The sequence below is a fragment of the Cuculus canorus genome, chromosome 3, assembly GCF_017976375.1.
Source record: "Cuculus canorus isolate bCucCan1 chromosome 3, bCucCan1.pri, whole genome shotgun sequence".
Lineage (NCBI taxonomy): Eukaryota > Metazoa > Chordata > Aves > Cuculiformes > Cuculidae > Cuculus > Cuculus canorus.
In genome coordinates, this window is record NC_071403.1 from 122,640,575 (window position 1) to 122,657,642 (window position 17,068).

The 17,068-nt window shown below is 47.2% G+C and overlaps 1 protein-coding gene across 11 annotated transcripts in view; it reads right to left on the minus strand.

Moving 5' to 3' along the window:
- Positions 1-16,288, minus strand: part of CAPN13 (calpain 13) — a 59,439-nt gene extending 43,151 nt beyond the window's left edge. For 3 of the 11 annotated variants that reach the window (XR_008448917.1, XM_054060872.1, XM_054060871.1), the window contains exons 1-2: positions 8,911-9,054; positions 3,796-4,044 (exon numbers count right to left, since the gene is read on the minus strand). Coding sequence is in view for 9 of the 11 variants with exons in the window: in XM_054060872.1 (XP_053916847.1) it covers positions 3,796-4,044; positions 8,911-8,913 (252 nt within the window). In the remaining 2 variants the exon portion in view is untranslated. Of the gene's footprint in view, positions 1-1,440; positions 1,650-3,795; positions 4,045-6,681; positions 9,055-10,174; positions 10,314-11,083; positions 11,609-16,122 lie in introns of those variants that run through there. The other 8 variants (XM_054060878.1, XM_054060879.1, XM_054060876.1 and 5 more) reach the window with 8 other exon arrangements.
- Between the last annotated feature and the right edge of the window lie 780 nt (positions 16,289-17,068).

Below are 17,068 nucleotides of genomic sequence, written 5' to 3' on the forward strand. Positions count from 1 at the left end.
TAGCTAAAACATTGATTAAAAAATCGTATTCAAAACAAATAATATGCATATTACATTTTAGCTAAAGATTTCTCTCTGCTGTGATCATACGTCAGATTTAAAAGATGCTCCTTTAAACAATGTTCAGAACTCATTCTGTCACAGTTTGGTGCTTTTGCCTCACACAAGAAACTGAGTGGAACAGAGGAAGTCACAGTATAAACCTGACAGGACTCTTCCAAACATCCCTTTGTTTGATCTTCAGAAAAGCCTGGCTATAGAAAACACATTGTTCAGTCTAAAATGGAACTCTTTCCCATTTCTCCCAACTGGGGGTGAAGCAAAAGACCAGTGAATTGTGGAGCTCCTGCTGTATTGGGTACCCCCAGCTACGCCTCCAGTAACGCTTGAAGCACCACACACAAAACTGCTGTTAAGAACCGTGGACATGGACGTGGACCAGGGGCCAAAGGTGAAAACACAGCCTGGGAGCACTCCCCACCTGATGGGGAACTGCAGCTACTGCACCATTAGGAAAAGTGACATTTCCAAGGATATCTTGCTGCTCCTGATCCACCTCCTCCCGTCAGGGACTCCCATATTACACCAGCTCACTTTACAAGTAAAAATCAGTTGTTTCTGACTGTTGCCACCAACTATTGCTGTCTGAAAAATCAAGCTGATTTTCCCCTACTGTATGCACTACCCTCAGATAGGAAGACTCCAAACTCTGAACATAGTTGGCAATTCTCTTGACAATGTGCAAGGTAAAACAGGAGCAGCATGTTGCTCAGCTGCTCAGTCGGATCTGGAACAACGACAGCAATTATAATTGCTACCTACCACTTAAATAACCAGATACTGCATGATTCAGGGGATGGAGGCAAATAGATTAATAGGCCCAAGATGCCATTTCTGTCACAAGCGCATTTCAGAGGGAGCTAATGGCAGAGGGTGCAAAAAACACACAGGTAGGGTAAACATGCCACACTGCTGGCAGGATGCAACTACACTCACTCACGGGAGATGTGGTCAGGTAGGAAACAGTCTCCCTTTGGGAAATTACAGATATCTTTGCCAAGTAGTTTAGGCAGCTTAAACACCTGGGATCGTGTATCCTTAGAGTAAACACCGTAATAACCTCAGAGCAAAGAGTTTATGAACATTTCTGCATGGGTGAAAGGTAACCAGTGGAAAAACCTCAGGTTTGGGACACTGACTCCTAACACTGCAGCCTTCCCTCTTCTTCCTTGGGGACCAAGTCCCAGGAGCAGCAGGACACAACACTGGCCTCTTAGGACTTAGGAAATACATGTACAGTTTAGTTTACTTTCTGAGCCTTGGCTCAAAACACCTGCAGCTCTCTCAATAAAAAGCAACCACTGCTCTTCAGCAGCTTCTTGCGTCTCTGCTTTGTTCTGCCAGAAGACACAGGTCATGTTTGATGTCACCGTGACACACCTGGGTGTTGTGGTGAAGCTTCTGTCTGGGCTTCCCAGGCAGCTGGCATCATTGCCCCTCATCTTGCATCTTGTCTAGTAGGATGAAGCCTGGAAATGGCTACAAGTGGAAATCTTGGTCAAACTGAGAAAAAAAAAATTAAAATGGAAGCTTCTTCAGCACTGACACCCTGTGTTTCTGTGCCAGACAGGCCAGTTAAGTCGTCAGTCTCTCTCTTCTCCCTTGTTGTTGTAGAAGACCAGCTGGTGATGCTGCCTTAACCTCTATAATAAAGGAAAATGCTTTTCAATGTTCACATCAGGAACCCTGGGCCATGAGCATATGATTTTTGAAGAACTCTAGCAAAGCCAATGACTTTTATCCCACTTCTTCCTGAAATATCCTCTGGAAAATTGTTGGAAGCAATTTGTTTCAGTTGATTTGGTTGGATGATGCTGGAAACTGGGTAGTGATCACTGAAAAAATCTTCAAACAGGAAACGCTGGGAAGAAGAGGAACACTGCAAATGTTTGGTTCCATGAAAACCATTACTCATCAGCTTAATCTTCATGGACTCAGCAAAATGTAAGAGGATTTTCCAGCACTTGCCTCACCTGAAAACCCTAAAGCACCAGCAGCAGCAAGTTCTGCTTTTGGTAAAGTAGGTCTGTCTCTTTGTACATGAAAGAACTCTCAGGATATTCAAGTAGCACAGGCATCCATCCCACATTGCGGTGCCTCACAATCCGTGAGATTTGGGTTCCTAAGTTGGTTTGTCTGCTTTTGAAGTCCTGTGCTCCCAAATGGCAAAATCACCAGGGTGGTCAGCTCCTAACAGAACTGTACCATAACATTTTATTCCAGTTTATTCATCTTTAAAATGCCCCTGAAAACCCTTTCCAACATCCATATTTGTCTTCTGTGAGTCTAATGTTATCATCTCTTTCTTTCTCAATCTGGAGTGGTCCTCTCCTTCGCATTTTTAGTTACCCTTCTACTACAATCCCCACCTGCTACCATCCTGTAAGTGGAGTGCTGTCGCTAAAAACTCAGTACCAGCTGCATTCGCACTGCACCTGGATTTGGAGGAAGGCCACTTGAGGAGAAGCTGGGATGTTCAGCCAGCAGCAGGAACTACTCCTGCAGAGAATGATCCCTGCAGAGCAGCCCAACAGAGAACACCCAGATATCTGCACCCAGAGCCTCCATACCTACAAAACCCTGTGATACAGCACTGACCCAGACTGGAAGTGCTGCACTTCTGCATACACAATTCCTCTGACACTTGCCGGCCCTGCTGCAGCAGTAGGCAGCGAGAAGTTGGAGCCTCAGGCCCCATCCCTATCACCACAACGCTGCAGCCATAGCCTGCTGGTGTCCAGCCTGCAGCTTCTGCTCCGTCTGATACTTCATCACATTCCTTTTACACCAGGTCTTGGGCTTCCCACCTTCCCATTCTGGCATCCACATCTAGCAGCCACACAGGCTCCCTGGGCCAGCCTCCTTCCCTTCTGTGACTTATGGCTTCCAACGTCCCTGCTGGCAGCAGCCTCTGCTGTTGCAACGCCAAGGCCATCACACTGCCAAGCTCCAGCACGCCCTCATCGCCCTGCTTGCATCTGCTGCCCAAATAAATCCTTCCTAGTTGTCTTGTCCTGTCCCCACAGGCCTCACAGCTGCAGTCTCTGCACCCTGAGAGGCTGCCTTCAGGGAGATGGGCAGGTCTGCTCCAGCCCAGGGAAGCCAAAGGCCCCAGGCACTGGCACCGTGCTTGGGAAAAGGGCAGTGCATAGCAAATACACCAGCAGCAAATGGCACACAGCAGCACTACACAGCGCAGTCAGACCCTGGAAAGCTTCCCCGACTTAAGCCCTAGGATAAAAGAGGCGAGTATGCGATTCTGCCTCCCAATTTAAACGTCCATATGTCAGATGGTGACAACTGCCTATTAAACTGCAACTGGGAATCAGCAAACAAACATTCTGCTTCTCATGCCTTGTCCCAATTATTTTAAAATAGGCATTGCTGACTCGGTGGTTTGGATTACAGAAACTGGAGATCTTTAATGGGATCTGACAGCTTTTTTGGTCTGCACAAAGCCCTCTGGAAGCAGATCAAAGCGGGAACACTTGCTCTAGTCAGGTTCAAAGGTGGAAACAAACTTCCTACAAAAATATACCCAATGAAACCATTACTGTTACAGAGCTTATCTTCCCTCCACACATCCCCCAGCAAGGATCCCTCCTTGCAGCATCATGCTCCTAGTGCTCCCTGCAGGGCCTCCTTCCCTGCTCAGCAGAGATCTCTTCCCCCATGGTGAAGACCTTCAGCCCCCAGCCATCAGCTGGGCCACAGAACCTGGCTGGCGTAACTCACAGTTGGCCTCTTCCACTGTATCTGACGCAGCTTGTCCTCTGGGAGCAGGTTGGGACCAATGGAGCTGACGTGTGCAGGGAAGGTGGCATCCTCAAAAAGCAGTCCTTGGCTCAGACACTGGGCTCGCAGACGACTAAAGTCCTGATTATTAAGTTTCTTCAGGTTTCGGAGGCTTCCTGTTGGCTGTGCTGTTTGCCAGCCCTGTTCCAGTGTCAGAGCTGAACCAGGGGCAAGCATTGTGCGCCTTTCCTGTGAAGGATAGATACGGATTGCCATTAGTTTTCCCAGCCCAAAGTGATGCCCTAGGAGGGCATGGGAAGCCTAACCCCTGCCCCTCTTCTCTGAAGGGATTGTGGAGCAGTGTGCAAAGCCGAGGGCAGTCACAGCGACAAAATCCATATTGGCTGGAAATGCCTACGGAAAGAGCAGATGTCAAATCCCAGCTGGTTTATCTTAAACCAGTGCTGTGACTGCTACAAATTCAATTGTGAGTCCTCCCTGAGGACAGAGAGAGAAGCTGTCGGTGAGGCACTCCGTTAGCACTGAGGCACATCTGCAACATCAGCAAGCACAGGGAACAGAGCAGGAGCAGCAGATGCAGGGGAGGAGGGTGGCAGTGCGAGCAGGGAGGCTGCCCAGAACTACCGGGACTCATCTGGCCATGGATCACACCTGCCTCCAGGGTAACCTCTTGAGTTATTTACTTCATTTCAATTCTGCAAGGCAGCACCTGACAGTCTCTCTCAGTGAGACCTAACGAAGACAGAGACTTGCTTTTCCTAGGGAACTGCTCCAAAGGCTCCAGGTAGATTAGGGGATGGCTTCCTACCAGCTCCCACAGACATCCCACCAGACTTCCCACAGCTACAATACGGAGATGGGACCGAGCTGCAATATCCTGGCCTGGACCCCGCCAGCACTGAGAGCGCACCAAGGTCTGGGGTTTTGGGACTCGGGAGTTCATTCAGAGGCCAGTGTTTAAACAGCTCCAAATTGTAAATTCATATTTAAACAGTCATTACTTGGCAGGTATAGTTATTCCTGTCTGTCTGGAGCATGTTTGAACTTCTCTTTGTTGACATATCTAGAGCAAAAGGGCCATTCACTGAGGGAAAGCGAGCATTTTGGACACGCGGTGAAACCCTGGACCAGATAGACCTGCCAGTACACCTGCTGACACAGCTAGGGAAGGATGCGGGAGCTGAAATCTCCTGCTGTGGACTCCATCCCCTTTACAGTCATCAAAAAGTGTAGCAGCAGTCTTGCCATCAAAGATCTGCCTTTGTTATAAGCAAGGTAGTGCATCTTCCATTGAGATGCCGGACTGATGGGTGGGAAGGCTTTTAGGACAGGGGTGGAAGAAGGGCATGGGAAGGTGAAAAACTTGCATATTTGGAGGACTAGTGGCACCAGAGCTAAAAAGAGCAATTTTTGTGAGTCTAACCAGAGCACAGGCTTTCAGGTGGTTCCCTAGAGTCACGTGGGTGTACAGAGACGCACACATGGGCAATACCACCTCCTGGGGATCTTCCTGCACCTGAAAATCCCTGTTGTAGATTTCAGGGTTCAGGGAACTAGCGGAAAGGTTGAGCAGCCTGCCCTGCCTCCTGTTCCTCGAGCATCTTTCACCACACAGAATTACATGTTGCCAGAACAAACTAACTCCAGGCTCATACCAGATTTCACCCTTCATTCACACTCGCCCTCACAGAATCAAAGTTTTAACTGTCCTGAGCTATAATTTCCCCTCCTTCTCCTTCCCTTTGGACAGGCAAGTCCTTGGTGAAGCCCTGTATTAGCAGACCTTTACAGGCAGGAAGGATTGCTGTGATCACCTCCTCTGTCTCCTTGCATGACAGGCGCCACTGCACTCGACCCAGCGATCCCTGCCCCTGGCTCCTGGCTTCCACTTAAGATATACTTTCTCATCAATCAGCACAGGGAAATCCACCAGTGTGCCCTGGGCAAGCCCCTCTTAGTTCATTAACTACTGTGCTAATTCCTAGCCTGAAGTCACTCAGTTTCCCTTTCAACCCACTGGGTGCCATAGTTGGGTGCTTTTTATTTTTAGTAGATGAAAGGGTTCCTTTCTAGCAGACAAACTTATCTACAGATCTAATGCCTTCCTGGTGCTGTACAGAGAGCAGATGGCTCCGGTAAGAGCAAAGTCTCAGATTTTTATTTGGAACCATTCACACAGGAGACAGACCAACCAGCCGTGCCAAAGGGGTGACGCAGCCACGCACAAACACGCTTTTTACTCAGTGTCATCATCTTCTCAGTGCTTCAACCACTTGGCCTTCTGGTGTTGTAACAACAGCCTAGAAAAATAAGGGGCTTTGCATCTCATCATTTTAATTAAAAGCCCCACAAAAAATCAGATGGGATTCGGAAATCACCCTCAGCCAACAAGAAGAAAGAACATTCCCCTTGGGCTTGCATTTTTTAATACAATGGAAATAAATCTCATGTAATGTACCATAACATGACAAGGGAATGGCTTCTTCTTAACAAATACTCATTTGAAACTGTGCCCAGGCCCCATGCGTGCTAAGATCTATTTCTTGCAACAGTGTTCCAGCAAAACTGATTACTAATTCCAAAACTCAAATTAAAACTAACAGAGCTTGAAGGTTCGGTCTGACACATGTTCCCTCTCTTCTGACAGAGAACAAGAGTTTCTAAGTGCATGTGTATATGTTTAATTACGTTGTTTTACATATCCAGAATAAATTAGCAACCAGACTGAGGAAAATAATACACTTAACCACTTTTCCCTTGCAGGAATGGCTTCATTAGCACTGTGTCTGGGGCACACACACACAGGTACACGAGCTCTACATCCATCCACACCACTGCATAGGCAGCCCACGGGGTCACACATGCCTGATGAGCACTGTCCTGTCCACTGTCCTCTCCCAGCCGACTCCTTCAGAGCAGCATCCCAAGCCCTGGCCACAGGCTGACTCTCACGGGTGCACCAGCAACAGCAGAGATCCCAACAGTTTTCAAAGCAGGATATCGCTTGTCTGGCTGGGGAGCTTCTTACCCTTCATACACTCCGAGGCACAAAGACTTTAGAGGAACAAAGCTACAACGAAAGGAGTCTCAAGAGGTGTTGCCCTCAGGCTGCTCTCTGCCACAAGACATGAGAAAGAGGGAGGGATTTCAAACACTCACAAAAGCTAATTCAGACAGATTATGAAACACTGGAGAAAAAACAACAAACTGACTCTCAACAAAAGATGGAAATTACCATTTAGAAGGGGTTAAACATACATTTACTCAGTCCTGGGATCTCCTCCAACACAGTTACTTATCTGAAATGGAGAAGAATCACACCCAACTTTGCATCTACTGCCCTTTTTTGGTCCCTCTTCCTTCTGCTTGCTGTCCGTCTCAAAAAAACATTGGTGACCTCCAGATAACCTCACTTGGGAACCCCAAGCACCCACCGTTTTCTGCAGTAAACTGCTTAAAAGTCAGCAGCACAGGGTGTGCCTCGTCTCCCTCTGGCACTCATTCACGAGAGATGTCAAGCAGCTACTATAATCAGGTACTCAATGGTGGCACATGCAACTGACAGCTAATTACACTTTGCATAAAGATTTATGTCAGGGTACAGACATAATTTCCTTCAATGGCTTCTGATACTTTTCACTAAGTAGGAAGTGGAAACAGACAATTAGAAACACACGTCTACTTCACAGCTTAACTGTCCCTTTTCTCCTCTCCACCTGTTCCCTCAAAGCATTTCTGCGGTGTGTTGGCTCAGATGAGTTTCTGTACTTCAGGAAGAGCAGCTGAATTTTCTCAAACACTACAAAGAACACCAGAAGAGCCAAAAAGCCTGCAGCCCTTCTTCCTGTTTCCCTCTCACACACGCCCAACTATCAATGTACATTCTATCTCACCCATAGCATTCGGTACACGCTACTGCAACGCAGGCGCTCTTTTCCTCTAAGACCCTGTTATTTGTGTATTTTGAGCACTGTAGAAACCTCAAGGAGACAGTTCCAGAACTATCTTGTAAGGAAGGAAAGCGTGAGTTTATGAGCCCTCCTTGCGTTCGGAGAGAAAAACAAATCGGAGAGTGATGCTTTCCAGTATCTTGCCCACAGTGACAGCAAGCTGCAGAGGCTTCAACCTGGGCACTCCAAACCCCAGAAAGACAGTGGCTCCTCATACGTACAATCTATGAATGCCTTGAGTACCTCTGAAAATCAAAAGCAATGCAAGGCACTTTGGCAACCCTCCAGGAGATTACTTTCCCAGTGGCACTGTGTGTGGCATTCTGCTCCAAACGGTCCATGAAGTACTCCCTTCTGGCTATTTATTAAGTCAATTTTCTCCTCATTTTGCACACACAGCATAGGACAGTTCCAGACACCCTTTTTCTATCACATTTAACAGCAGCATGCAGTAACTATCGAGTCCTCCCTCTCTTAGGATCTCCACTCCCACTTGATCCAATTACTTCTGACGACTTACCGTTTTATTGTAAGGTCCTTCCTAAGGACAGCAAATTCATCTTTTCTTTCCCTTCAGGTCACATTAAGGACAGGGACTCTAATTTGTTCTGTCTCCCCAGGACAAACCTCTCTCAATGTGTCTGCAGTGCTTTTCCAGCGCTATTACTTGTATTTCACCTGCTTCATCTTGTACTAAGCAAAATAGCAAAGCAATGTTTTACCTGCAATGCCTCCGGTGTAATGCTCCAGCCAACACCAACAGAAGGACAGACAGGCTGGCACTATCCCCATTCTCCTTTATAAGGCAGCTTTTGCCACACCTTAAGTAAACGTAACAAGTTGAAATCCAGTTCAACGCCAAACACAAGCAATCTGACTCAGGCATAATGGTTTCATACAGATACCATGCTGTGGAGATTGTATATATATGTATGTACGCATTCCTATTAGCCACCCACAATGAAGTATCTATTGACTTGTAATGTCCAGTCATTCCCTGCAGGCAACTGTGGCTTCAGCTGCAGTTATAAGAAAACAGCACGTGTTTGCACCTCTCACATTTCCACATTATCTGTTTTCCTCCTCACACCACCAGGAAATGCAGCAATCATCCCACATCCAGGCACAGCCTGGCAGGACTCACCATCAGACAAGTTATCAGAGCTGTGTGTCATCGGTTCCGTAAAAGCAGCAGACACTTTTAAGCCAACACCGGATAGCATTTACACTGGGCTCTTACTAAAATATGGCATCAGTTCACTCACTTGTGTGGTTTGTTTCCTCCAGGATTGCCTGCAGAATTAAGAGATGTCCATGAATTTAGGCAATCTAGGGGACTGGCCTAGCGTAAAGCCAAAGAATTAAAGAGTACATAGCAAAAGTAAGGTTATTTCATTTTTGGAAGACTAAACCAAGATAGCCTAAAGAGGCACAAAATTCAAGGGAATGGATGCAGCACATCTTCATGGACATATTCCCTAGCAGCAGTCCTAAGTGTATTCCTACAGCCTGTAAATCTATCTGTGAAGTGTCCTGGTGGGCAGCAAGAGTCAACAGCACACCCTTGCAACAGGCAAACCAACGGCATCCTGGGCTGCATGAGCTGCAGCAATGCCAGAGGGCCAAGGCAGGAGATCTAGGATCTGTCCCCTTTGCGCAGTGCCTCTGAGACCATACCTGTAATACCATGTCTCATTTCAAGCTGTCCGGTATAAGAAAGACACTGAAAGTTGCAGTCTTCCACTGACAAAAAAGCAGCTACAGAGAAGGTGGAGCCAAACTGTTCCAAAGGTTCACAGCAATAGAGCGGAGGCAACGGGCACAAGCGGCAGCAAGTGAAATTACACACAGTTAGAGAGAAAAGGTGGTTCAGCCTAGGTAGGAACAGACACCTGGAGAGACTGGAGCATCTCCAACCCTGGACACCATCAACTGGATGAGGCTATGAGCAACACCATCTACCTCAGAAGTCAACCCTGCTTTGAGCAGGAGTGGGGTTCAAAGACCTCCAGAGGTCCCTTCTCACAGAAATATCTCTATGCTTCACTGCTTCTGGAGCTGTAACTCATGTGGCAGCACCCACGCTGGTTTCAGGGCAGCTGGGCTACATGCCAGCGGGACATCGCCATGGCAGCACCAAATTCCACTGTGGCTGCAAATGTCACCTGCAGACCCCACAGTGCACTGTAAGCACCATCATACGGCATCACTGCTGTCAACACCTGAGCTAGCAAATAGAAAACCAGCTCGGGTTACGGATACACACACACGGAGAAGGCTACTACTTATCCCAATAAACCACCCTCTCTTTTCCAAGCTACCACAGCTTCTTCATCAAGAGAAAAGTTACTCTGTGATGAATGTCATGAAGTTTCACTTGGCACTTAACAGTAAAAAAAACAACTTACCAATGCGTAGTTCTTTCTTTACCCAAAGTAACAGAATCAGGTGGGCTCAGAAACTCCTTCAGAACAAGGCTCTCGATTCAGACTGCAGTCTCCTTGAGGTGGGATGTCAGTAGTTCCCATAGCAGCTGGTCCCTAGGAGCTTTGGGAGATGAGAACATAAAAAGCACTCATGAAAAAGACAGTTCAGTCTTTTCAGGTAATTTAATTCTGTAGGTCTCCAGAACTGGATCTTCAAAAGCTGTGCACTGCATCCTGTCTGCTCACATTTTAGGGCTCTTATTTCCGCATGAGAACTCAACTTCTGGTGCTCGCAGCCCAGAAAGCCAAGTGTATCCTGGGCTGCATAAAAAAAAGCGTGACCAGCAGGGCAAGGGAGGGGATTCTCCCCTTCTACTCGGCCCTGGTGAGACTTCACCTGGAGCCCTGTGTCCAGCTCTGGAGTCCTCAGAACAGGAAGGACATAGAGTGAGTCCAGAGGAGACCACAAAAATTATCCAAGGGCTGGAGCACCTCTCATCCAAGGATAGGCTGAGAGAGTTGGGGTTGTTTGGCCTGGAGAAGAGAAGGTTCTGGGGAGACCTTAGAGTAGCCTTCCAGTATTGGAAGGGGTTCCAGGAAAGCTGGGGAGGAAGTTTATAGCAAAGCCTGTTGTGACACGACAAGGAGTAATGTCTTTAAACTAAGGGAAGGGAGATTTAGACTGGATATAAGAAAAAAATGTCATACACTGAGGGTGGTGCGGCACTGGCACATGTTGCCCTGAGAGCTGGTGGAGACCCATCCCTGGAAAGGTTCAAGGAGTTAAAGATGTCCCTGCTCCTGCAGGGGAGTTGGACTGGATGACCTGTAAAGGTCCCTTCCAGCCCAAAATATGATTCAACACTTAGCCGACTCTAATGCGAAACGCACCTGTGTAAACTAGAGCAAAACCCAGCCCAGACAGCAAAACAGGTGCAGTTTTCCTTTAAGAGTCATTTTCCACAACCACTACATAAATAAAAGCTGGTTGTACGAGAAACAGGGAGCAAAGATTTCCTTCATCACAGGATAGGAGCTCTGGGGTGATAAATGCTGGTGCCGCCAGCTCATCTGACAGCACACACGCTGTTAATCGCCTCCTCTCTGGGGAAACTGCAGGTATATTCCCCTTCAGGTACGGTGATTCATTGTCTGGAACTGATATCTCTGCTTAAATGGTGGATTAACATGATTTAAGGAATATTCATTGCAAAGTTGATTAGAAAGCACCATCACCAGCCTGGCAGGAGATTTCAGTTATTGCAGCATGACACCATTCTGAGATTGTCAGCTTTTCTGTGGAAGACTGTATTGATGTGTCCATTTTCACAGTGGCTCCAGAGCAGGAAACCCAAAAGGCTGAGGTATTTGTGCACAGTAATGAGCCTTTGGATTATTTGCTCTCTTAAGTGTTTGTGGAATCCTGCAAGAAAAAAAAAAAAAAAGAAAAAAAAAGAAGAAAAAAAAGAGGGTTTGAGTGAAAAGCAGAAGGCTGTGCGTGTGGAGAGCTGAGGCACGTGCTGCTGGCAGCACCCTGCGATACCGTGGCGGATGCAATTCTGCCCTGACCTGAGGTTTGCTTTTGCAGAGCAGGGACATGAATCCACCCCAGAGCAGCGGTGCAGTTTAATCCACTCATAAGCAAAAGGTGCCGAGGGGTCACTGGAAACTCAAAGCTGCCTCTAGGCTGCCAGCTGCCCCCCAGGGCTGTTCAACGCACAGATAAAGGAGGGCCGTGCGCTCCGGGCCAGCGGCTGCAGCACGTTCCTTCCTCTGGTCCAGCAGCACCAGCCTCTAAAGGACAAACGCCAAAAAGCACCGTTGAACCCATTTTCTGTGAGGTCAGCACAGCTTGAGGGGTCTCACGTGGTACCACAGGATTTCATGTATTCTGGGATTTAATGAACCTTTATTCCTCTCTGCCCTGGAATAAAAATACAGAGAAAATACACAGCCTCGGGGCTACTTTTAAAAGATATTTTAAAGGAACTATATTTATCTTCTCTTTGCCCAGCCTTCCTGAGAGCAGATGCTGTCTGTGCAGCCAGCAGCCTCTCTGAAGCAGAGAGTTTTGTATCATCTCTTGGGGAGTGGTGGGGGAGAACAGCATCACTGTCCAGGCACTGGTGGAAACTCTGGCATTAAGAAAGGCAGTTCTTCTCACTCCACCCACAGAGCTTATGTGCTGAAGTATCAACCTTGCTATCTGCTGCAACATTTCAGACATATGTCTTCATTTCTCCCTTCTGCCGCTTTTGCCTCTGTGAAGAGCACAGTCTTTTTAGCAGAAACACTCCTAATTTATACCACAGTAAAGAAGAGAAACACATTTTTCAAGGGCAGCAAACACAATTACGTTTGTGTAAAGGCGGAATCTCCCTTCCACCACCTTCGCACCTGCAGCACAGATCAGGTGTCCCACTGCTGTGGCACTGCAGGACTAATGGAAGAACACCATCAATCCTCATTTCCTCATTCATAATTCCGTACGTAGGTCAAGTGTTGGCGTTTATTTGCTTCTCTTAGACACGATGCAGCGAGGCTATGAATAATATTATTCACAGACCATCTCCTTTGCCCTGTGTTTATGCATTCCTATTGCTGGCAGGACCTGCCCTTCCAGAGCACAACCTTTTACAGCCATATAAACTATCAGGCAAACAGCAAAATCCTGCACATCCATTTTTACTCCATCCTCACCCAGGATGTGCCGCTCAGTGCAAACTTGCCATGAGCTGCAGCACTTTGCCATATTCACGCATGAATCATTTTGCTGGTATATGAAACAGGACTGCTGGTGGAGAGAGACGTGGGAGCTGCTTAGCAGCCCATAAGGAATCCGCATAGCTAGATCCTAGTGCCACTTGAGGGAGGGGGGATGTGATGTGAAAAATATCTCTCTCTGGAGCCCTATTTTCAGAAGAAATATCCTCCAACTTCAGACTACAGTGGGAATTCTTCAAGAATAAAAATAAAAAGAATGAAAAACCCAGGCAGCCTGCTGCTGACACCCACATTAGCACTAGAATTTCCCACTGGAATATTTTTCCTTCAGAAAAACACCAATCTGTCAAACATGAAAGCCACTAGCAATGAATTTGCACCACGAGAAAGACACAATACATTTCAATAATGCCACTAGGCTCCATTTTGATTTTCGAATAGCCTCATTTTTTGCTTATGAAAACCCATCACTTCAGGATCCTCTCTGTATTATTCGAAAGGCTTAACACTGCAACACAGAAAAGATTCCAAGTGTTATTGCAATAGCCCGCTACATTCAGTCTGACAGTATTTTTCAGAACATGGTTCCCCAGGAAGTGTCTGACTTTGATTTTCATTTCAAAGAGAAATGGAATATGACAGCAATTCAAATGTACTGACTGCCAGAACACTGAAAACCCCGTTCGGCCCCATGGCAGCCAGCACTGAGACTCTCCCTGCACGTGAGCCCATCCCATCACCATGAGCAACACCTAAGCATTTTCTAAACAGGGACATCACTACATTATGTTTCCAAGAGGCATGGATTCACTTTGATCTGCTCACAGCACTGCCAATTTGCTTCACCAAACTTGGCTCTAACAGCTCAGTTAAGGTGCACTAAGAAAGCGAAAGAGCACTTCTGCCTTCCTCACCATCATGTCCATCATCTACCTCTTCATAAACAGGGTCTGGGATCCACAAAACAGCAGGGACTCCAGACCTTTGGGGAGAGCATATCCAAGTATTGTTCTTGTTTTCATCAGCATATCAGCCCTTGTTTGGCATTCCTACGTCCAGCCCTTGTTAAAGCCCTGCCAAGCACAAAATCATTTATTTCACGCGTTTTGCTTTGTTTGTCTTGGTGTGAACAGATTGTGACAGTCTCACATTTGTCTGTTTTTCAGAAACATTCCTGTCACCCCCTAATGAAGAATCCTTGGCCCGCAGATTGTTCACTGACGGTTAACTGGAAACATGTCCAGTTCTCGGTCCTCGCCACAGTCTTTGCTGTGGACAGAAGCTGTCACATCCCCCACATCCCACCTGATGAGAAAAGTCTTGTCCTTTTCCAGCCATCTAATTCCCTCCAGTTGCTCTGATGCTGGTGAGCCTTGCAGGGATGCAGAAAGGGAGCAAGTATGGAGCAAGGCTCATTGAAGCAGCGCTCCTGACTCGCTAATGGAAAAGGCAACACCATCCCAACAGCTCCCTCCCACAAGCAAATTGGGGGCCTTGACTCTGCCACAGGGAGCCATCAGAAGTTTGTTCTCTAGAAGATGAGACACTCTGAACTTAAAAACAATCAATCAATGCTGTCACCTCTCTCTCCACTGTCCCATTTTATTCCCTACTGTGGGATCAGACCACGAGGCAATACCGGAGTCAGCCCCTTGTTTACCACATTCAACAGAAAACTCCGTACAAGCCTGCATGTGAATTGCTGAAATGAAGACTAAGCTGTTCCTCTCCTGCAGTCTGAATTTCAATTACTGCGCACTGGAAGCGGGCCTCGGTAGCCATCAGCTGCAGAATCAGGCTGTAGCGCGCCTGACCCAATCCACGTCCTAGTGAGTGACAGAGAGTGGCACGGAGGAAGAAATACTGCAGGCTGTGGTGGATCAGGTTTCTGGAACAAAGAATTATCTTCCTCTTCTCTTGTCCCTTCATTTCCTCCTGCAAAGCACTAGGGATGTCCTGTTAACAAAGGGCTACATCGAGCACCGTGGCATCAGGCAGGGAAGGCACAAAGAGGGGTTCCATACTAAATCACTGGGCTGTCAGGGAGACAGAGAGAGAAGAGGACGCTGCACTGCTGGAGACAAAGACTGACAACAGTATCCTGCACATTCTCTGGAGACGCAGGCTGCGATTTATTATGTGCGTGCAGTGCCTCGTACAATAAGACTTTGATCCCTGACTGGAGCTTTTAGAAACTCTAATCCAAAGAGTAATAACAAACAATTATATCATTTCAGAATGATGAATGGTTAAAAACATTTTATTGTGTTTTAACAATTGGGTATATAAAAAAAACACAAAGAAGTTTCAGAACAGTTAATCTTTAATTGTGTTTTTATTAACTGAACTGGCTTAGTAAATCTCTGGGCATTTCGTTAATGAGCACAGTTATGTGCTGTGGAAAAGCCTAGTGATTAACATAAAAACTTTTTTTTATGGAGATTTCTACACTGTTTTGTTGCTGTGTAACCAGGTCTGCAGCACAGAGCTACACTGCGGATATAGAGTCACTTTTCAATCCTCCTCCCGTTAACAGCAATGCTCTCTTTCCCCTGTTTGCCACCAGCACCGGTGGCAGTTCAGAGGTCGGTCAGTCTCTGATCTTATCCAACACTGAGCAGTAAGCGAAGAGCAAAGTCCAGCAGCTCTTCATCGTCACTCATGGCAAACAGCACTGAAGGCGGTGGCCAGGACTGTGCTCCGCTGGCACTGCTGTGTGCCTTACACCCCTTTACGTTTATCAGAACTCCAGAGAGAACATTTTACTGGGGAAACAGCCACAGAGAGACAATCTAAAGCAAAATCAGAAAGCTTGTAGCTGGAAAATGAATTCTCATTTACTTTTGCTCAAACCAGAAGTGGAATTTAAGAGTCCATCTCAGAAAGACACCTGAAATTCTTGTTTCTCAAACCAGGGGTTAGCTCAAAGCCTAGATTTCTGAATAAAACCATGCACAACTGCCTGCTGGCTTCAGGATCTAACTCAAACACCACCAGCTGGTAAAATGCTTCAGCAACTTCAGAACACCTTGAAGCATACCTTTAGGATAAGGCAGCTGCACCCTAGCCCTGCCTGGAGTCAACAGCCACATCACAAACAAGCCATGGACGCAGAGACTTCACCCCTACTGTTAAATACCACGGGAGACGCCAACGGCCCGAGTCTGGCCCTAGGGCCAAGTAGCACATGCCCACTGCAGACTTACTTTCTCCCTGAACGAAGGCAGTCTGATCCAGGCTGGCACCGGACTGGCAGCTGCAAACCGCCATCTGGAAAATAACAGCACTTTTTGCATCTGGAAAGTAATAGTGCTTTTTGCTAGACAGAGAAAACAATCTTTTTGGGTCTGTTTCAGACCTGAAGAAAAGCCAGTATGCTAGTATGCATGTTTCCCCACTTCTTCTCTCCCCGGCTGTATCAGCAAGTCCAACACAGATGCCACATCTCCCTGCCAGCCTGACCTTGCCCTTCATTTTCACCATTCCTCTACAGCACCTCCCTAATGCCTGCCCTCACACCTGCATCTGCACGAAGCCATTTGATAAATCTTGTCCCAAAAGTGCTTGAAAAGTAAATATTTGCAGGGACCGGGTTCTCTGACTCGACCTGCTGACTGTTACCTGGGATTATACTCCTGGTGAACAGCGAGCGAGGTGTCACTACAGCGCAGGAGAGTTGATGTGTTTTGCTGTCATTGTCTACAAGAGGTATGAGAGCCTGAAACATAGTGCCCGAAGAGGAATTCCAGCTAATGCAATACCCAGAAAGCCTCATTAGCACCAAACCAAACACCTGGCATCAGCCTGAGCTTGGGTTTGACTCACACGTGGATCTGCCTACTCTTGATTGAGTAAACCAAACAGAAACACCTTCAGCCAGCCCTGTGTCCTGGAGAGAAGGGCCGGGCCACAGGGTGTCCTGCCCCAAAGTCACACCAGGTCTGAGCTCAACCCTGGCACATAATCAAGCATCTCCCACTCATTTCTCCACCTCTTTCCTCAGTGACCAACAGGAGATAACTGGGTGGGGGCAGTCTGAAAGTGCCTTTCAGCACGGCAGCAGCAGGGTAGCTCAGCACGGCTGCGCACATCCCCATGTGTAAGACAGATCGATGAACTGGCATTCAATGGAAGTGGCTTATAATCTCCCTG